This window comes from Salmo salar, chromosome 10 (genome assembly GCF_965601325.2).
Source record: "Salmo salar chromosome 10, fSalSal1, whole genome shotgun sequence".
NCBI lineage: Eukaryota > Metazoa > Chordata > Actinopteri > Salmoniformes > Salmonidae > Salmo > Salmo salar.
Genome location: NC_138300.1, coordinates 19,067,626 through 19,089,188, shown reverse-complemented (window position 1 = coordinate 19,089,188; position 21,563 = coordinate 19,067,626). Strand labels below are relative to the sequence as shown.

The 21,563-nt window shown below is 44.3% G+C and overlaps 1 protein-coding gene across 2 annotated transcripts; it reads right to left on the bottom strand.

Moving 5' to 3' along the window:
• Positions 1-136: 136 nt before the first annotated feature.
• Positions 137-21,354, bottom strand: LOC106613677 (zinc finger RNA-binding protein). Of its 2 annotated transcripts, none has more exons than XM_014216186.3 (19): positions 20,961-21,354; positions 15,615-15,873; positions 15,330-15,444; positions 14,849-15,067; positions 14,377-14,681; positions 13,513-13,698; positions 13,066-13,285; positions 12,772-12,926; positions 12,551-12,670; positions 10,399-10,580; positions 9,325-9,451; positions 8,954-9,162; positions 6,099-6,270; positions 4,750-4,924; positions 3,265-3,353; positions 2,953-3,048; positions 2,735-2,846; positions 2,322-2,419; positions 137-2,031 (listed from the first exon to the last, which is right to left on the bottom strand). In XM_014216186.3, exons 1-19 carry the CDS (start codon positions 21,011-21,013, stop codon positions 1,852-1,854), a joined length of 3,072 nt encoding a protein of 1,023 aa, XP_014071661.1. In that variant the 5' UTR covers positions 21,014-21,354; the 3' UTR covers positions 137-1,851. The 2 variants fall into 2 exon arrangements, with proteins under 2 accessions (XP_014071661.1, XP_014071660.1); XM_014216185.3 differs by having other exon boundaries at positions 8,954-9,165; positions 20,961-21,353.
• Positions 21,355-21,563: the final 209 nt, after the last annotated feature.

Below are 21,563 nucleotides of genomic sequence, written 5' to 3'. Positions count from 1 at the left end.
ATACCAGAGGGGTGTGATAGGATACAATTGCTACTTGGTGGAAGCCCTGACCATTTTTTTCTGTGGCATATGAATGGAAAAACATTTTACAAGGTGTGGAATGCAAGTTCAGTAAAAAAATAATACATTCACCTAATCAGAAAAGTAGACCATGGGTTAAGTCTTTAATATTCATCCTTGGTATAAGGCGCCACTACAAAGAAATTAAAATATCACAGCAACGTTACCTCTCCTTTCAACAATACAAATTCAATTGCAATATCCTCCAAAGATAACAACAAAAAGTTAAAACGGTGCTGCGCAGATGCTCTTTGTAAATAAAATCAATGAAAAGCACAATCCGCTTCTTACAAAACCTTAATGCACAAAGATACAGGATGTGAATAAGATCTTCAAAATGTTGCAAGATCCAGTTTCGGTTAAAATGTTCCCCTTTTTAGAACGTTCAGTCCATAGATATGACGTTTCCTAGACACAAAACAATGCAGGCACAAGGAAGAAAGTCTAAAGACTTATCCCTGGATTATTTCAGTAGATATCCATACTTTAGTTCTCGCTCAAGACATTTTCCCCCAGTAACACAAAAGACAGATTGTTAATAGGCAAGTTTACACGATAAATATATGGCTGCATATAATATCATGGTCATTTTATAAGTGCTTCATTCCCTCAGCATGCTAGACTTAGACTGTGCAACATACTGTATGAGCTATCAGTCAACTCCTCTTAGACAAAACAGTTTCTATTACCCAGTGATTCCCTTAAGTGTTTTGTGGTGCAAACAACTTGTACAAATCAGATTTGTTTTTCTTTCAGGTGTCCTGACAAATTTATAGGCATCTTTATAGACTATACGGAGTGCTTTTCAAAGAGCAATGTTTTCAAAGTGTTTATCTTTACATTACAGCTTTAGCATTTTAAATTTGTCATTGCCTGCAATTTAGGCACAATGAACTGTACATTATTTAAAACACACTTTAATTTACCCATGTCTTTGTATTTAAAACCTCCTGAATAACAGGTCTTCACCCCAGACCCATCAGCAAAACCCATCCTCATCTACAGAACTCATCTCAATTCATGCACCTAGATGAGGACCTCCTGCAGTCTTCGGTATATAATAAAACACTTGAACTAGCCTGTGCAGTATAGGATTAAAGCAGTCTTCAATAAGAAAAGCAGGGAAAAAAGCTAAAAGAGCTTTGTTACAATGTAGGTATCCATGTAAGAGTACTTACAGTACATAGAAGACTATGGTAAGTAACAGTGGTTCGTACAGGTACTGATGGGAGGGCTTCAGTAGCTGAGTGGGCAAATATTCTGGAAATGGAATGATGCAATCATTTAGCCTGGTTCCAGATCAGTTTGTGCTTTAGCAAACTCCTGACGATCGTTGACTCCTCTGACAATCGTTTTCATGCCATAAATACATGAAGAGGACTTGGCCTGAAGCACATCCATATCTGGGATCTGGCTATCAGTCATTAGCTCCTTAATCTCAGTCAGTCAGTCAGTGACGTTAAAGTCAATTTTCAGCACGATTGGAAGTACATCTACAGTATGTTACAGTACAGAATGCATGGGAGAGAATTACAGTAAATAATCTTTACCTTTCCCCTCCCGTTCTCTCCTCCCTCTAGGGGAGGCAGAAATGTTACGACTAAGTCAGTTATATTCATATAGATTTTGAGAATAAAAATAAACAAAGAATGTGACATTCTGCCAGTATTGACTACTAACCTGCTCTAGCCTGGGTGCCAGTCCGTTTCTGCATTACTCCCCTATCATTCTCATGCCAACATTAGAAGCAGAACCAGGCGGGCGCCCAGGCTAACACTGCTCTGGGAGAGATCAAGCATCCACCTCTTCTGCATCTTCCTTCTTGTCTTTCTTTCCCTCCCCCTCTCCTTCTCCCGTCTCGCTCCCATCCCGTCTGCGCTTGCGGTTCCGAGCGCTGGCCTTGGACGCCGGTAGGGAGTCCATCCCCAGAACCTTGTGGATCTGACGGAACGCCAGCAGTCGCAGAGCATGCTGGAACCAGAGAGACGAGAGGAGAAGTGGATCATTGGACTTCAAACACATTCCCTTCTCACACATATCAATGGGTGAAAATCAAACACGAATGGAGTGTAACCAGAGCAAGCATAATAACTAAGGGGTTAAGTGGATCTGTACCCATATAGTTTATCCATTTTCTTTACAGAAACTCGTATTCAACGTCTTCTGTATGTCACCCCGTTTCCCAGTCTAAGGTGGTAGACTTCCAAAAGTTACTGTTGATTATGCCCAATCACATGGTGAGAGTGTGGTAGTGACAGTACCTGCGCGCTGGCAGTAATGTCTTCCCGGGCTTGCTTCGTCATGCTCCCCAGAGCATCGGTTTGGGCTTTCTCACAGGGGTCCAGCAGCCCAGGACCGTCTGAGAGAAGGAACACAAATCACTCAAACTGCTATAGATAGACTACTGCTACATTATTTATATTGTTCCACTCACTGCTTACATACCACCACTCTGAACAACTTCTGCTTCAAGAATGTAAAGTAACACTGCTAGCTATGTATACCGCTGACAGAGCACGCTGTACAGTTCAAAATGCAAGTTCCCCCTGAATGACCAATAAGACGCAATAGAGAACAAAGAGGGTCCAGGTGGGTCAAAACAACTGCAGTATATGTGGAGTGATCCCACCCTGGCTAACTAATACTAACAAATAATACTGGCAAACTCCCTCACCTGGCAGTAGGATGCCCGTGGCGATACACTCCAGGACCCTACGCATAGCTTCCCCTGGGCTGAGGGGCCCTGTGGCACTGCTGATGGCCTTCTCTACCAGCAGCTCCATAGCCTGAACACAGGGAGTTCACACATACCACGTTAAGACACAATTAAGAACTAACGTCAATTAGCTTCGTTTAAAAAAAAGAAGCTGAACACAGAGAGAACATCCTCACCCAGGCTGGCATCTTGCCCCAGGTTGGCACTCGCTGGCACAGATCACGTAACAGTCGAATGATGATCACACAGGACTGAAGACCGTTGGCACGAGCCTGTAGATACCACACACACCTGTTACAGTGCACTGTTATACACAGACAAGCTTTAACTACGACCTGGAGTTTTACCTAGGCCCCGTTTATGGATTCTGGGACTCAGTACTTAGGCGTTAGTCTGAGTCCCAGATCTGTTTGTGCTGTCTTGGTCACGATCTGGGACTCGGGATACTTAGGAGTGAACATGTTTTCCATTGTACATATTCTCTTTACCTGGAACCACTTGGCATGTCTCAGAGCAGCTAGGTACTCCAGGCACTTCCTTCGGTTCAGAACATCAGGAGGGTCTTTCTCAGGCACCCCTACAGTAGGAGAGGAGGAACACACTGGCTCATTGATTACTGCTCTCACTCGTATGACTGTGTCCATCAGAGCCACCTACAGTACTGTCTCACCCAGTTTCTCATGACTTATGGGTAATAACAGACAGATAATGAAAGTCAGGAGGAAATATTAAGTGATTGCATTGGATGTGTTGAGTAACAAAATATGACAAACAGGGTAATTCAACTACTTTACCACTAATCCCTTCCATGGTAAGAAAATGTGCCAATAATGCATTCGATTTGGGAACTCAAGGAATTTTGATGTGGGACTTGTTAATGCATCCATTGCCATATCATGCTATTTATCAATAGACATATTGAAGTGAATAGACATATGGAAACTCCTTAGTCATTTAGAACTGTAATTTCACAAGATAAGCTACAGTAGCACAGTGGGGCTTTCCATGTTCCTACAGACTTGTGGCAAGAGTGTTAGCTCCTCTGTTACAGGGGGGAATGCATGTACATCCTGTATGTTTTGCCAAGGTCTGCTGATACAGGCGGACAAACTGATCAAACAACAACTTAAGCAATGGGAAATATCAATTTTGAAACCTTTTCCAAGTAAGGGTATTTACAGTGATAGAAAAAAGGGGATATCAGCTCACATAGGTGAGGGAGTGTTTTGCATCTCACAATGGTTCTACGAGTGTGCCGCAATGCGACAGGGGTTTAACTGTATAGCAGACTGATCAATTCAACAATCTAGTCCCAACTTCAATAGAGACCATTGTGTGGGGATAGAATGACACTCCAACACCTTGTCAATCAATACTTTGATGATGCCGTTTCAGTTAACAGGGATGAGAGAGGTTTCATGGCACCTCTTAAAACCACATTAGCAACTATTGATAAGATGATAAATTGACATTAGCCTAGATGGAGATTAATAGTAACAAAATGACATTTAAATTGATATCAAAAGTGATACAATTATTCCTGCATGTCATGTTAATAGAAGCACACTCATCCCTGGGCATTATCTTTGTATAGTTCATCACTTCCATTGTTTTTCTTGGTTTCACCTGGGCATGTGTCCATAGACACACGCGCACACACACACACACACACAAATGGCATAGAAAGGTCGGAGAGCCCTGCTTTAGATTTCCATATCGGACAAAGTAAAGTGGAAAACAGAGAGACTACTGATACTGGAAATAATGGATAAATTAAAACAAGAGACAGAAATGAATGGGCAGGTCAATTCACTTCATACCTTCAAGGGCCGGGAGGGGAGAAACAAGTGTTATTCTACGATATCTACCACATTTGGGTGAAAGTCTATGGGCTTGGTTAAAAGTCCCATTTCTTAGTTTGAGCTTTGGAAGACACAGTGCATTTATTGGACTGAAAGCTTGGCTTCTCTAACCTTTCTCAGCCGCTTTGTCTCCTGCCTTTTCCTCCTTCTCAGGGGCAGGGTCCTCCCTCATCAGCGGCGAAGTTAGAGAGATGGTGACCTGCATTTTTGGCTCCTTGCTCGAAAAAATCACGATGTTGGCTTCCTCAGGGTGAGCCTGTACCTCATACTGATCTTCAGAAAATGTCTGCCGGTTAAAAGGACACTTTGGATTACTCACTACAGAGGAGGGGGGGGTATGTTTTTGGACTGGGGGGCGGGGGGGGTTCGTTTGATGGGGCACTAGGTTCATCTTAACTATGTATTTGGCCCTAGATATTCAAATAATTTCTCAATAGCTGCATTTAACTTTAAAAAATGCCCATTTATATCATCTTGTGGAAGTGGATAAATGCTTAAGAGAGTAATTCTATTAACATGTTTTTTGGGGGGGGGCTTCATGTAACCTTAAGGGAGTACATGTTTAACTATAGCCCCAGTCTCTGTAGGGTACAGGTGTCATGACTCATAACCAGGCAGTGGTACTAAAGATCAGTCAAAAGCACTTCTGATGAAAAACACTATTATACCAGAACTTCAGAGGAAGGAAATGCGACACACACCACAGTCTAATATACAAATTTAATTTGGTATAAGACCTGGGTTCAAATAGTATTTGGTTTCTTTCAAATGCTTTGGACATTTAACTGAACCTGCTGGAGTGCCAGATGTGAAAATACAGCAATCATTTTTGTTGACTATTCCATTGTTTACATTGTGCCAGACAAGCTTATAACGTACATCAGGCTAAAGCATTTGAAAGAAAAATACTATTTGAACCCAAGTCTTTTTGGTATAGGTCCTTTCCTTGACTGTTTCTTCTTGAATAGTCTTGATGCCCATCTGTAGGCTAAATGTTGTGACCACTGGTAAGGCAGACTGGTATTGTGTCCCATATCAGCACTAATCTTGGCGTCTCAGGCACCACAGATGCAAATACACGTTTCACTGTTCAGAGGATTGCAGGTTTAGGAACTGAGCTCTGCAATACAGACAGAGGGGAAACCGCTCTCCTTGAATCATTAATGATACAGTGTTATCTTACAGTAAGTTCCTTTTCAAGTGTTGGTGCAGCCCTGATGACAACTTCATGACAACAAGTCAAGAGTTGTGGTTTGTCATTTGATTATGAAAATCAGATTTCCTCTTTTGACCAAATAGCAACAAAGATGATCGGGAAAAGTCCCTAACTATTCCTTATAACGGGTGACGTGTTATTTTCTGGTGTATAATCCAACCGCATGTAGAAAACCACACCATCTCATACACAGTGGATCCCAAAAGATATGATTCCACTTAAGGGAAGCTGAGAATTGTCTTACCGTCAGTTCTTTGGGCAACTGCTCAGCGATGTCTTTCAGTAGAGAGAGGGTGGGCTTCTTGGCAGCTAGCAGGATGAGCTCCACGTTCCTGTCCCCGTGGAGCAGCAGGCCCTTGGCCAGAATGCCAACCCTCATCACCCCCTTCAGCATACGGGCCGCCTGAGTGTCAGGTCTACACACCAGGGATCAGAGGTCAAGCAGGGATGGGTAAACAAAAATACACATCAGGCTACACGCTAAGGTTGGGTGATGTCTGGAATGACACATTGTCCTGTCCAAACATCGTTGATATACGATTGTATCGTCTATTGCATCGCGTTGCTCAAAGAGGAGTCAATTGGCGGGAAGAACGCAATATAAAAGACACATTGCTAGGCCTAAACAGTGTTAGACCTAGGTCTTTTTTTAATCTAGTCTAGGCTGCATGATTTTCAAATTGGTAGGGCTATGATTCATATTAGCCTACCTTTTAAAAACTAATACTATAGCCGTATCAAGTGTCGGCTAATTGGTTATTTCATCTTGATCTGGGTAAGCGCATTTGCAACATTCTTTCTTCCACTAGGCTACCGTAATTTCCGGACTATTGAGCGCACCTGAATATAAGCCGCACCCACTGAATATTTTTTATTTATTTATTTTGAACATAAATAAGCCGCACGTCTATAAGCCGCAGGTGCCTACCGGTACATTTAAACAAATGAACTTTACAGGCTTTAACGAAACACGGCTTGTAACAAAAAAGAAAAAATTAGCAGTAAACAGTAGCCTACCAAGAAAGTCATTGCTCCAGACCAAGCTCCCGTGCAGCAGCTCTATTTCCTTTTCCAACAGCCAGATCAATCACCTTCAACTTGAAAGCTGCATTATATGCATTTCTCCGTGTCTTTGCCATGATGAGGGTGACAAAATGACTACCGTAATCAGAATGATGGGAAGTTTGAGAGCGCTCGATTTAATCTAAACAGTAAACAAAAAAGTTGTTTGACCATAACCCGTTCGGCAATTTCATTGGTCTAATGAAAGCTTCATGCCGCCAAAAAACTGAGCACGTCACAGAATGTGTGTTTTTTAATTTTTTTTTATTGAAAGCGGGAAAAATCCATATATTAGCCGCGTCATTGTTTAAGCCGCGAGGTTCAAAGCCTGGGAAAAAAGTAGCGGCTTATAGTCCGCAAATTACGGTACTTTCCAACAGTTTGACTGTAAAAAAAAAATGAAGTGATGGCATTTCACTATAGTTTAGCCTGCCTTACGCCAAATCAGAAAAAAAAAAACCGATGGCTTACTTGGTGGGAATGAAAAGCACGTCCTCGCCTGTTTGGCAGTTCTTTGGTTTTAGGCCGAATGATAAAAGGTGAACTAGCAGACCTGACCGAAGTCACTTGCAGAATACGCAAAAAGATTATCAGGGCAAAGTGACTACAAACCTCTGTCAATATTTAGTCCATCCTCCTACTGAGTTTGCTACTCTTGGACAGAGAAGGTGAACATGCTGGTGTTCCTTGCCAGAAACCTTTAGGTAGGCCGTAGACATGGTTAAAACAACTAGACCTAATGGTTCCTCATTGCACTTCATTTTAAATGCCTATATTCAAAGCTGAAAGACCTATAGGATAAGAAAATATTCTGTCAAACCTTGAAAGACTTGTTTTTTTTTGCATTAATTTAGGTTATTTTTTGTCTACTTAATTTTGTAACTTGTAGGCTTATATTTAGGATTTGTACAGTTCAGTAGGCAAAAGGCATATGCCAATAGGCCTATTCGTTTTTAGCATAAGCCAATGTTCATTCACGTGTTATAAAGAATGTTATAGGCTAAACCATTTATTTGATCAGATTGTGCATTTATATAAGTCAGCAACAATCTGTAAGCCATTTGAAACACACTTTTGTTCCACCTTATTGAAAGTGCTGCTGCGGGAGCTTATGCCCAATTGCCCGTTACACAATTCAAGGACAGTAACAAAGACTTCAACAATATTATACATATTCGTTAATACGTTTAAATTTCTCAAAAGTACCTTTCACTGCTACTTTTACTGACAGTAGCCTGTGTGTAGGCCTATATTATTGGCTTTTTGGTTTGCAAGGAGGGATTTTCCAACAGCAAAGTTTATTTTGCCCACACTTTAGTCAAGTAAAGCAGAAAAGTACCAGGTTTGTTTAAACTTCCTTGGTTCAACTTGCAATGTTTTGTTCTCCCTCTCATTATTACTATATTATGTTTTTATTTCGGATATTCGCAAACAACTTTGAGATGGAATTTGAGATGGAACTCCGTTAGACCTATAGATTAATTTGATGGTTGATATTGAAAGAGTAGGCTAGTATGCTTATGCCAACAACTCACATTTTAATTGAATGGGAAAATGGGGAGAAAGAGATAAAGACTTTAAAACAATAAGCTAGATAACGGAGTGCCCACTGCAAAAGGCCCATGTTCATCCGACAGAGGGCGGGGGGGTAAGAGGAAATCAGACCTTACCTGACATTTTTGCGCAGCTTTGGTGCTCTCCGCTCTTTCTACAATCTACATTGTTCTCTTGCATTTTGTGAATAGTTTAACTACCACATATGTATTGAAATGTATTAGGCTATGGTAAATAGGAAATAGGCCATTTGGCATGTTGTCCTGCAGTGTGCTCTCACAGACTCCGGAGGAGCAGACAAACTCAAATATAAAAATAAAATGTTTTGTGACATCACGATGGCTGTCAAACATTGTCGATAGACAATGCAATCGTGAAAGCTCCCCCCCAACCCCACGCCGATGGCCCACACCAGGAGGGAGCAGCATTACAGAACATTCCCATAGAAAGGTGTGCACTAGTACAGACCCATACAGCTCTTACCCTTTCTCGCCAGCATCAGCCTCTGTATCAGTCTTAGGATCAGCAGCGGGGGGCTCTTTCTCCAGCAGGGAGTCAGACACCAGTTTGAGGGCTCGCTCAGAGTGGGACACAATCCTCTGCACCGCCTGCAGCTCCTCCTCCACAGGGTAGACGGTGGAGTGTTTGGCCATGATGTGGCGGTCGTCTGGGGAGTCCGGCCGTCGCACAGGCTGCTAAGGGGAGAAGAGCTGAATAGAACCAGGTTCCCTCTACAACGAAACACTTCTGGAAACAAACTGAAAAGCTAAATATATCAATCCTGGTTGCACCAGTTTTTCCTCAAGCGATCAAGTTCACATAGACCGAACATTGATTGAATCATTGATTCTCACCAGTAGGGGTGGCACTGGCATGCCAGGCCGGCTCATGAGTGGAGGGGGGGGCATCCTGCGTCTCTGCTCCCCCCAGTATAGCTGCTCCTCCTCCATCCTCCTCCAGTACATGTCCTCCTCATAGCGCCTGGCAAATACAGCACAGGATTATTAAATATTCAGACTGGGTAGATTTTTCTGCTGAGTTACCCATCTGACAGGAGAAAATGCTGATCAGAAGTTAATAAGACATCTTTGAGACTGTTGAAAGGTATTTGGTTAGATTATGCAGGGGGATTCAAGAGTTCTCATCACTTAAGATGTTGCAGGCATTCTATATTAAGATATTAGGAGGAATTGTAATGAAAAGGGGAACAGGCGTAATAAGAGGAACATTTCTCTATTAATGACGAAGGTAGGGGACTCCTCTTGTGGTTGAACCATACTGTGAGAGCATGGGTTTCAGAACTATACGGTAGTGGACCAGCAGCAGGGTTCCCCTGCTCTGCCTTCATCTGAAATCATTTCTAAGAAAAATAAACCCATAGGAAGAAGAAGTTGCCCCTAAACACTGCTCAGACCTTAAGAGATTTTGGCAATTAAGACCTTTTTCTACTTACCAAGTCATCGATAGGTTTTTTTATTTTATCTCTGCGTGTAGTTTAAAAGGCAGTTAAAGATAGTTTTGCAGCCATAGCTAACGAGGATTAGCGCAATGACTAAGTCTATAAGTATAGCTACGATGTGCAATGACGAAGTCTACAGGTACAGCTGTACATGCTATTTAGCTATTTCAATAACACTAGTTAGCAACTCCCTTCAAACTGCACGCAGAGAGATAAAATGGTATCCATCTGACTTTGGGTAAGTAGAAAAGGGCTTAATTGCCAAAATCTCACATTATCCGTTTAACCCCAAATGGATGACACTAGGATTTTGGGGTGAGCAAGCTTGATCCTAGATCTATGCCTAAGCAAGGGCTCTGACCTCATCTCTGTGTGCCAGCTGCTGTCTGGCTCTGACATCATCCCTGTGTGCCAGCTGCTGTCTGGCTCTGACATCATCCCTGTGTGCCAGCTGCTGTCTGGCTCTCACCTCATCTCTGTGTGCCAGCTGCTGTCTGGCTCTGACCTCATCTCCAAGTGCCAGCGCTGCTCATCATCCCTCTGTCTCTTCAGCACAGCCTTCTGTTTCTGTTTCCTAAGTTTGCCTTCCTGTAGTTTCCTGGCCCGGTTACTGGGCTTGATCTCCACCGGCAGCTCTGGGTTCACCTTCTTCTACAGGAGGGGAATGAAGGGATGGTAACAATTTCAAGAGCTGTCATTCATACAGTAGCAGTCAAAAGTTTGGACATACCTACTCATTCTGGGGTTTTTCTTTATTTTTACTATTTTCTAAATTGTAGAATAATAGTGAAGACAAACTATGAAATAACACATATGGAATCATGTAGTGTTAAATCTAAAAAGTGTTAAACAAATCAAAATATATTTTTATATTTGAGACTCTTCAAAGTAGCCACCCTTTGCCCTTGGCAGCTTTGCACACACTTGGAATTCTCTCAACCAGCTTCATGAGATGCATTTTTGGTTCCATCCGCTGTGTCTTTGTGAGACATGGTGTGGGTGAACGGATGATCTCCGCATGCGTGTTTCCTACCGTAAAGCATGGAGGTGGTGGTGTTATGGTGTGGGGGTACTTTGCTGGTGACACTGTCTGTGATTTATTTAGAATTCAAGGCACACTTAACCAGCATGGCTACTACAGCATTCTTTAGCGATACGCCATACCATCTGGTTTGCGCTTAGTGGGACTATCATTTGTTTTTCAACGGGCCTCCAGACTGTGTTAGGGCTATTTGACCAAGAAGGAGAGTGATGGAGTGCTGCATCAGATGACCTTGCCTCCACAATCCCCCAACCTCAACCAAATTGAGATGGTTTGGGATGAGTCGGACCGCAGAGTAAAGGAAAAGCAGCCAACAAGTGCTCAGCATATGTGGGAACTCCTTCAAGACTGTTGGAAAAGCATTCCAGGTGAAGCTGGTTGAGAGAATGCCAAGAGTGTGCAAAGCTGTCATCAAGCCAAAGGGTGGCTATTTGAAGAACCTCAAATATAAAACATATTTTGATTTGTTTGACCCTTTTTTGGTTACTATATGATTCCATATATGTTATTTCATAGTTTTGATGTCTTCACTATTATTCTACAATGTAAACAATAGTAAAAAATAAAGAAAAACCCTTGAATGAGTAGGCATCTAAACTTTTGACTGGTACTTTATATTCACACAGTCACACGCACACCTAGTGAGTAGCAGGCTCTCAAACTGAGAAGTATGCATATAGCCGTCATACAAATAAATTATAATTTGATGTAAATGACATTATTCAACTGATGGCCAAATGACAAGGGGGCTACAGGACATTGCAAGCAATTTCTACATCCTGCCTAAACAAAGTCTGCCATCTAGTGGCGATAGTTTTTCTGTGACTTGACATATGCTTGTACAACAGGTCAGAGTGTTCAATGCTTACGTTACAGTCAATTCATTTTGCCAGTACAGTAAGTGCATTGTAGTACGTAGCGGTTAGCTCTAGAAACACCTTGGACAGTACAGTACAGACAGTACAGTACAGTAAGTGCATTGTAGTACGTAGCGGTTAGCTCTAGAAACACCTTGGACAGTACAGTACAGACAGTACAGACAGTACAGTAAGTGCATTGTAGTACGTAGCGGTTAGCTCTAGAAACACCTTGGACAGTACAGTACAGACAGTACAGACAGTACAGAACAGTAAGTGCATTGTAGTACGTAGCGGTTAGCTCTAGAAACACCTTGGACAGTACAGTACAGACAGTACAGACAGTAAGTGCATTGTAGTACGTAGCGGTTAGCTCTAGAAACACCTTGGACAGTACAGACAGTACAGACAGTACAGTAAGTGCATTGTAGTACGTAGCGGTTAGCTCTAGAAACACCTTGGACAGTACAGTACAGACAGTACAGTAAGTGCATTGTAGTACGTAGCGGTTAGCTCTAGAAACACCTTGGACAGTACAGTACAGACAGTACAGACAGTACAGTAAGTGCATTGTAGTACGTAGCGGTTAGCTCTAGAAACACCTTGGACAGTACAGTACAGACAGTACAGGCAGTACAGAACAGTAAGTGCATTGTAGTACGTAGCGGTTAGCTCTAGAAACACCTTGGACAAATGTTTCGCTATACGATGCACTTTCTTACCTTGTACTGCATCCGGTGCCTGCGTCCCTTTAGGTGCATGTCTTTAGCGTTGGGGTCATTGAAACTGCATTCACAGAGTTTACAGTGGAAGCGAATCACCTTCCCATCATCATTACGCACCTTCCCATCATCAAAATGAAAACTTGCATTAGAACAGACCATAACCTTCGCATTTTTTTTTTTTAACAAATGATTAGTGAATCAAGAAAAACAACTCCTACCTCCTCCACATAGTCATGTCCCACAGGCTGGACGTCCCCCTGCCCCCCCACTCCTTCCCCGTCCTCATCGTCACTCGTGGTCTCGCTCTTAGAAGCGGTTGCTAACTGCTTGTCCTCATCCACCTTGGCTGATGGAGGGGTGGCCGGCTTGTTGGCTGTCAAGAGGAAGGCCAAATATTAGTAAGGTGCAACGTAGAAGTGTAGTTTGAGTCCAAAATTACTGCTTCAATTATCCATCATTGGATTAATCTGTCAGCACAGATATCATAATCCCAACTACTGGGGAAGATTTACCAAGAAGGGTTATTTTGGGTGTGATTGGCTTCTTCACAGGTGCTGGGGCCTTGACGGCGTTTACGACCACCGGTTTGGGTGGCGCTACAGAGGCAGCTGACGTGACGACAGCAGGGGTCGTCTTCCCAGCGGTCGACGTTGAGATAATCGGAGCATTGTTCACTAAAATGGGTTCAGTTGACGGTATAGGTTTGCCTAGTTTGGTGTGGAGCTTCACCACCTATACAGGGTTAAGGAGAGAAATAACACAAACCACTGAGCTGGGATATCACATAAATACCTGATTAAAAGTGGTACACTAACAATACACCAAGATTTACAACTATCACAGAGCTGATCTAGAGAAATTAACTAGCTAAACAGTGCTTCAATTAGCTAGCTAAACAGTGCTTCAATTAGCTAGCTAGCTGCCTGATGTTTCTCTTCCTGTCAGTGCAGCTGTGCTACCTTCTGGTGCTTGGCCCCTCGGATATGGGCAGCGTACGCGTCGACGCCAGTGCAGGCAACGTCACATAGTTCACAGCGCAGCTGGGTCTGAATCCCCCGGGGCCCGTTGCTCCCCACCGCGCTGCCAGATTTCAGAGCAGCCTCCTTCTTCTTGTGCTTCTGGCCCTCGAGGTGTTCCCGGTACGTCTGCAGAGAAAACCATTCAACAACAGTTAATTCAACATACCTAGAAAAACAAACCTGCAAAAAACATTGAATGTCAACCCTGTGTTTCTACAGTATGTCTCATCTTAGGCACATTACATGTTTAACTGTTCTGCCTGCGGCTACGGAACCCTGGCCTGTTCACCGGACGTGCTACCTTGTCCCGGACCTGCTGTTTTCGACTCACCCTCTCTACCGCACCTGCTGTCTCTAACTCTGAACTGACATGTACTCCTGAGGTGCTGACCTGTTGCTCCCTCTACAACCACTGTGATTAATATTATTTGACCCTGCTGGTCATCTATGAACGTTTGAACATCTTGGCCATGTTCTGTTATAATCTCCACCCGGCACAACCAGAAGAGGGCTGGCCACCCCTCAGATCCTGGTTTCCTTTTAGGTTTCTTCCTAGGTTCCTGCCTTTCTAGGGAGTTTTTCCTAGCCACCGTGCTTCTACATCTGCATTGCTACCCGTTTGGGGTTTTAAGCTGGGTTTCTGTATAGCACTTTGTGACATCGGCTGATGTAAAAAGGGCTTTATAAATACATTTGATTGATGTTAAAATACTGTACATTCAGTTGACTCTGTAGTCGTTATGTCCGTTGCCAACAAATGACCTGTCCCTCTCATAACGTATCACCCACACAGTTCACCACTACCTGCGGGCCGGCACAGCTGATCTTGCAGATGTCACAGTAGTGCAGCTGGGGCTGCTTGGGTGGCCCTTTGGGCTTCTGCAGCCTGTTCTGGTGGAACATGGGCTTCTTGTAGGCGTTGACTGTGGGAGCGGTCACCATGTTGCTGCCCGCGTTGCTCCAGGAGGAGCTGGTGAGCTGCTTGTGAGGCAGCTGCATGGACGGCTGGGGCTGCTGGGGTGGCGGCTGGGGAGCGGGCAGCTGTGCAGGCTGGTAGTAGGAGGGGGTGGAAGTGTAGCCACTCGAGTCATAAGTAGAGTAGCTGATGCCTAAGGTGAGAGATGGAGAGTTGAGACGGGGCAGAAGGGGGTCACACAGTAAAAACACATATGCTGTGACAAATATGCAAGCTGTGCTTGCTTGAATTTCACAAGGGTTGATCCTGGCGCTAAATGTGGAGCTCTGGGAGTGTGGGAAGATGCTCTCTCGCTCTTACCCGAGTAGGAGGTGGCAGCTGTGGAGTTGAAGGAGGAGCAGGGGGTGTAAGACGAGATGGGAGTTGGAGGCTGCTGAACACTGGTGGACACTGGGTAGATGTTATAGCTGGTGGACACTGAGCTAGCGGGGGCCAGAGGCTTTAAGGCTGTGACCTGCCTCTGTGGTGGAGGGGGCTGGCTGTACACCGTGCTGACTGGACTGTAGCCACTCTTCACACCTACAGGGAAGAAAAAGAGATCCTCATCACAGTGTTGTTTAACAGGCTTGGCTCCAGTTACACGGCATTCAACATACAGGTTTTTGCAGTATACCAGCAGCCAAGTTCTTTTGCACAATAGTATGTTCTCATGAATAGTGTATAAAACAATGTATTGTCACATTCAGAGAGAACCTTTCAAATGAATCGGTGGCTCTTGCATTGCGGTGTTATGATTGTCTGTGTGTAACTATGCATGGGATTAAGGTTGGCAATGACTCACCTGTCTGGTAGTAAGCTTCTGTTGGTGTCCGCTGAGCTGGAGCTATACTCGTCTGATAGTACTGCTTAGTCTCATAACTAGTGACTGCAGGTGGGCGTCCGTAACTGTAGTTATCCTGAAAGGTGGTTTTACAGAGTAAAACATGCATAGCAAAAAAAAGTGTATGCAAAACAGATTGTGACTTGAACAATCTAAAACTCTCCCCTGGTACTTGCATTTATATACAATAGCTAAAACACGATGACAACACGCAACGGGATGCTAAAGAACCTAAATGGGACTGACCGTTTCGGTGTATACCGGTAGCTGGTACGCCTGTGGGGTGGTGGTAGGTTGGGGCGTAGGGTCCGGCTGCCGATAGCCATAGTCTGGGGGAGCAGGGTGGGTCTGGTAGGCTGCAAGGTAGGGGGCAGAGGCCACGGGCCTGGCTGCTTGTGCAGGGGCAGGGGCATAGGAGGCAGTCACCGCATGGGCCACGGCAGGGGCCGGCTGAACACTGTAGCTGGCTGTAGTGGGGTGGGCAAAGGCCGGTGGAGGCTGAACGCTGTGGTGACAGAGACAAGATGGAGAAGTTGGAGTGAAGAATGAGGCATATTGGAAACGGAAAATGCTCTCAATACCAAGTGACTCACTGACATTTATGAAGCCCATCTCTCAAATGGTAAGTGTGTAGTCTGAGTACTGTACAACTAGACTATTTCCTGTATTCATCATATTTTTCCCGTCAAACACTTGCCTACCGAACATGAACATTTCATAATGTAGATTTAAAAACTTGTAGGAGAGTTAGAAGCTAGCATCTTCAATCAAAAGATAACTTTTACAAACAGCATCAACTGTGGCTGCCTAGAGAAAGGCTATCTATTAAACATGATCATGCTTGATGCATTTACCTACAGCACACGCTGCCGTTTATAAACAATGCCACCTGTTTGTAGACATTGTTGAGCCCCCTATTTACTGAAACACCAGTTTAAGTTAAACAATTACTCAAGGATGAGTCCTGAAAGAACTCATCACCTACAATACAGAAAATACTGCGCAGACTACGACACTCTACATCAAATCAATTTCCTGCAGAATATGCAGTGCCAAAAGGATGACCTTGCAAACATAAAGCAACAGCCTTATCATTAGCGTGGACTGTGATGCTAAGACAGCCTTCCCAACACAGGTGTTCTAAAATGATCTGTGTCAGCATTTTGTCTGGAATAACCCTGCTTTGTTTCATGTGGGAAAAGGACATAAATGTAATGGATTATGGGGAGAATAAGCACCCAAATTAAAGCTGCGAAAACGTTTAGGCTGTTCCTCACACTGTAGTGTACTGGTACGCAACTACACACAAGGCAGACAATGCAAAGGAACTTGACCAAAGAGAGCAATGTTTCTATAAAAGTAGAGTGCAATGACTTCGACAGTCAGGCGGCATATGTAATGATCCCGATTTATGCACAAAAATAATTCTTCATTATTACTGTAATCAACATCATCGGCCACTGCTGCTGATGCACCACCAGTTCAGAGGCATCAACTGAGACTGAAAGCTTTCACTCAAATCAATAATACGCCTACAGCAGATGCAGAATGAGCTGGCAACTAGTAGCTCTAGGCTGCCATGTAAACATCAGGGAATAGTGTTAAAAATGTATGGTGGTGACGGTTAAAAACAAAGTATTCTGACTGTAAAATAGGTTGGCAACATATTTCTAGGGTGCAGTTTTTTTGAGTTTGAAGCAGCAAAGGATCCACCCTCTGGAATGCAAGTGTTATTGATCTGGTTGGCCGATAATACATTTGACATCTTAGTCATTTCGCAGACGTTCTTATCCAGAGCGACTTACAGTTGCGAGTGCATTCATTTCATAAAATGTTTTTCTAATTACTGGTCCTTGTGGGAATCGAACCCACAACCATGACGTTGCAAGCGGCATGCTCTACCAACTGAGCCACATGGAACATCATAGCCAAAACTAATATTATTCATCGTCACGGCTGCCAGGTTCACTTGACATGACTCTCTGGATATTATAATGACAGTACACAGACATTAGGCAACAATTATTTATTTAGCAAGTAAAGTTAGCAAGAAGCTAGCTAACAAACGTGTCATTTTTCAAGGGGCAGCTCCTCCCCAAAAAGCGTAACCGGAGGCTAGTTAAGCAGGACGAAGTTTGGAATGTTTACATTTTAGTCATTTAGCAGACCATCTTATCCAGAGCGACTTACAGTTAGTGCATTCATCTTAAGATACTGTAGCTAGGTGGGACAACCACATATCAGTTATAGTAAGTACATTATTCAGAAAAGTCATGGCTACGAGGGAAATTAGTCAAGTGCGAGTTCTAGTTCAAGAGAGGCTGCAGTGTTCTGGATAAGTTGGTGGCAAAAGCAGGGAGCCCAGCCAACAGCGAGTTACAGTAGTCCAGACGGTAGAGGACAAGTGCCTGGATTAGGACCTGCGCTGCTTCCTGTGTGAGGTAGGGTCGTACTCTACTGATGTTGTAGAGCAAGTCGCCGCTTTCATGTATGCAGAGAACGACAGGGTGTCGTCCAGGGTCACGCCAAGGTTCTTTGCACTCTGGGAGGGGGACACCATGGAGTAGTCAACCATGATGGTGAGGTCTTGGAGCAGGCAGGCCTTCCCGGGAGGAAAAGCAGCTCCCTCTTGTCGAGGTTGAGCTTGTGGGCCGACATCCAAGCGGAGATATCTGCCAGGCACGCAGACATGTGTCTCGCCACCTGGGTGTTAGAAGAGGGGAAGGACAAAAGTAAATTCAGTGTCATCCGCATAGCAATGACAGGAGACCATGTGATGATATGACAGAGCTGAGTAACTTGGTGTAGAGAGGGAAGAGGAGGGCTAAGAACCGATCCCTGGGGGACACCAGTACTGAGTGTACATTGTGCAGACACAGATCCTCTCCACGTCACCTGGTAGGAGCGGCCTGCCAGGTAGGACGTAATCCAAGAGTGTGCAGCCCGAGACACTCAGCCCTGAGAGGGTGGAGAGGAGGATCTGATGGTTCACGGTGTCAAAGGCAGTGGATAGATCTAGGTCAGGGGTACTGAAGAACTATTTGAGAAGGTCCGGTCACAAATTTCCTAGGTGGCAAAGGTCCGGATGGATAATGTAATTTATCGGCGTAGTAACAAACCCCCACCTCACAACCCATGCGACGAAAACTGTTCACACCCCTCGTTGGCAGAGAGAAGATTGTAGTTTTAAAGCAAATTTCCTGCAATTCTACACATTGATGCAGAGATTTGAAGGGCCGTTTTAAAGCTAATTTCATGCAGTTCAACACATTCTTCCATGTCTTGTGTGTTTATATGCTAACAGGGGTCGAAGCCCAACCGAGTAAAAAGATAAAATGATTTTTTATTGTATTTTTGTTTGTTTTTTCTCTTGGGACCCGCGGTCCGTATTGACCCCGTTCTGGGTCCGGATCCGGTCCGCCAGTTGTGTATCTAGGAGGATGAGAACAGAGGAGAGAGAGTCAGCTTTGGCAGTGCGGAAAAGCCTCCTTGACACAGAGAAGTCTTGGTTGAGTGACCCGTCTTGAAGCCTCACTGGTTAAGGCCAAGAAGATCATTCTGAGAGATATAGCGACAGAGTTGGTCAGAGACAGGTGGAAAAGAGTTCCCTAGGGAGTGAAAGGAGAGGAGGGAGTGAAAGGATGATATGCCCTCTGGAAGTTTAGTTTTCCTTCATTTTCACTCTGCTGCCCGCAGCCCTGTTCTGTGAGCTCGCAATGAGTCACTCAGCTACAGAGCAAGAGGGGCGGGCCAAGCCGGCCGGGAGGAAAGGGGACAGTGCGAGTCATAGGATGTAGAAAGGGAGGCTAGTAGGGTCGAAGAGGCAGAATCAGGAGACAGGAGGGAGAAGTATTTAGCAGAGAGAAAGCGAAGATTGCGATGGCGTATAACCATCTCGGTAGGGGCTGAGTGGCTATGGTTGGAAGAGAGGGAGACAGAAAAGGAAACAAAGTGATCAGAGACCTGGATGGGGTTTATAGTGAGATTAGTAGGTGAGCAGCCTCCTAGAAAAGATGAGGTCAAGCGTATTGCCTGCCCTGTGAGTGGGAGGGGACTGGGAAAGGGTGAGGTCAAAAGCAGCAAGGAGGGGAAAGAGAAAGTTGGAAAGAAATGCATCGAAGGCAGACGTCGGGAGGTTGAAGTCGCCCAGTATGAAGAGTGGTTAGCCATCTAGAAATTAGCTTATCAAGGTGTCAAGCTCATTAAGGAACTCTAATGGCACCTGTTGGGCAATAGATGACAACGTTAAGCTTGAGTGGACAAGTGACAGTATGGAATTCAAATGATGAGATGGACAGGTGAGTGAGGCAGGAGAAAATAGAAAATCGCCACTTAGGAAAAATGAGCAGTCCTGTGCCACCACCGCGGCAACCAGATGCTCTCGGAGTACGAGAGAAAATGTAGTCAGATGTAGAGCAGCTGGAGTAGCAGTGTTCTCTGGGGTAACTCATGTCTCAGTCAGGGCCAAAAAGTCTAGGGAGCGAAGGGCAGCATAGGCTGAGCAGGGTACACTAAATTAGAAGGGTTGCAGCCAACGGGTGGGGAGCGTCTGTAAAGCCTACAGGTAGAGGAGCAAACTGGGATAGAACACAGTTGCTAAAATGACATCTGAAAATAACAAGGTAAGATACTCAAGTGAGAGAGATGTGGAGACTTCCGCTCTTTCCTTCCTCAAATAACTCGGCGGAGCCATTTTTGTTTCAGACCACAACAGTCACAAATTGCCCTGCCCCTTAATCATGGTTGATGTGTCAACAATCATCTGCAAGTTATGAGCAGTCAGCAGTTCACACACCAAGTGGCTACTGGAAAGAAGAGCAACACTTAAAGTAGATGGCCCTAGCTTGCAAAAAGACCGTACTAGACAACAAATTAAGACAAACAATTATACTTATCACTCCTGGAGATATCAGGAGTCCTCAAGTTATGTAAATATGTTAGAACAAAACAACCCTCTACATTTAGAACAAGGAATCGTGTCGGCTCTATTCATAGCATTTCTATCTGCAATTGAACCACCTAAAATGTTTGCATATTCGCCCAAAATGTGACTGCTAGTTTGAAGCTTACCAGGGGCATATTCATTATGGCGATTTTGTTGCTAAACGTTTCTTAAACGGAACGGGGAGGGAACTATCTATCTGAATTTGTCCAATAATAGAAACTTCAGTTTTCGTTGCAAAACGCAACTGTTTGGACTAATGATTACACCTCTGGACCTCAATTTAACTAATTCGTGTGCCCCTACCGCTAGGAAAAAAAGCTAACTAGCTAGCCATTTTACTACACAAATATCAAGCTAGCTATAGTAGCTAGTTAATCATCTTTGCAAAACGATTGAGAGTTTGAGGTTTCATCACATTCCAAGTGCGAAGCTCTCCCTAGCCGGGCAAGAATGGAACCTGCTTTGATGCCTAACAGTAACGTTAGCTAGCTAACTAATCTGGCTAGCATATCCATTGCACTCCCAAGGCCTCGAGCTAGGAATATCGCACCAGCAATGAGGCGTTTGGAGGCATACTCGTCGCAACAAGACGGGGCGACGACTCGAGACGAGTGCATGCTACCCATAGCCAGAAGCTATGTAATTACCTGTACTGCGGACCGGCACCGTGAGTGAACCCATAATAATTGCTTGCAGCCATCTTGGCATCTGCTGTAACCGGACCACCAGACGGGATCCGCTCTCTGTCACGTGTCCGTCAGGTACCATTCGCGCGCACGCTTGGATATTTAGCCACATACACGTCACAGGGGCTATAAAACTGAAGCATCCGTCCAACGTTACCTCGCCACCAAATGTGGTAGTGAGAGAAAGGCTAGCGGTGGGAGAGGATGGAACTAGGTGAAACTGGACATTTTTCAGTGATGAAACATCGGATCAAAAAATATATGTTCCAAAAACTAGAATATGTTACGAACACAGTAAACAAAGTTTAATAGACTTCACGCGTTTGCCAAAGTCGCGTTGTTTAGAATGAACGCAAGGTTGAGTGAGTTTGTGCACACGCGCACTAAAGAGTAGGCGTTCCCTACCGGAAATATGAAAATATATGCTAGGTAGCTCGTGCTTGTTCTGCCCACTATGCTTCGTTTGCTCACACTGTAAACGAGAGAGATGAACTATCTTGGGTTAGTTAGAGACATCTATTGATTTAACTCTAGAGGTGCTGACACAATTGATATTTCGTCGTT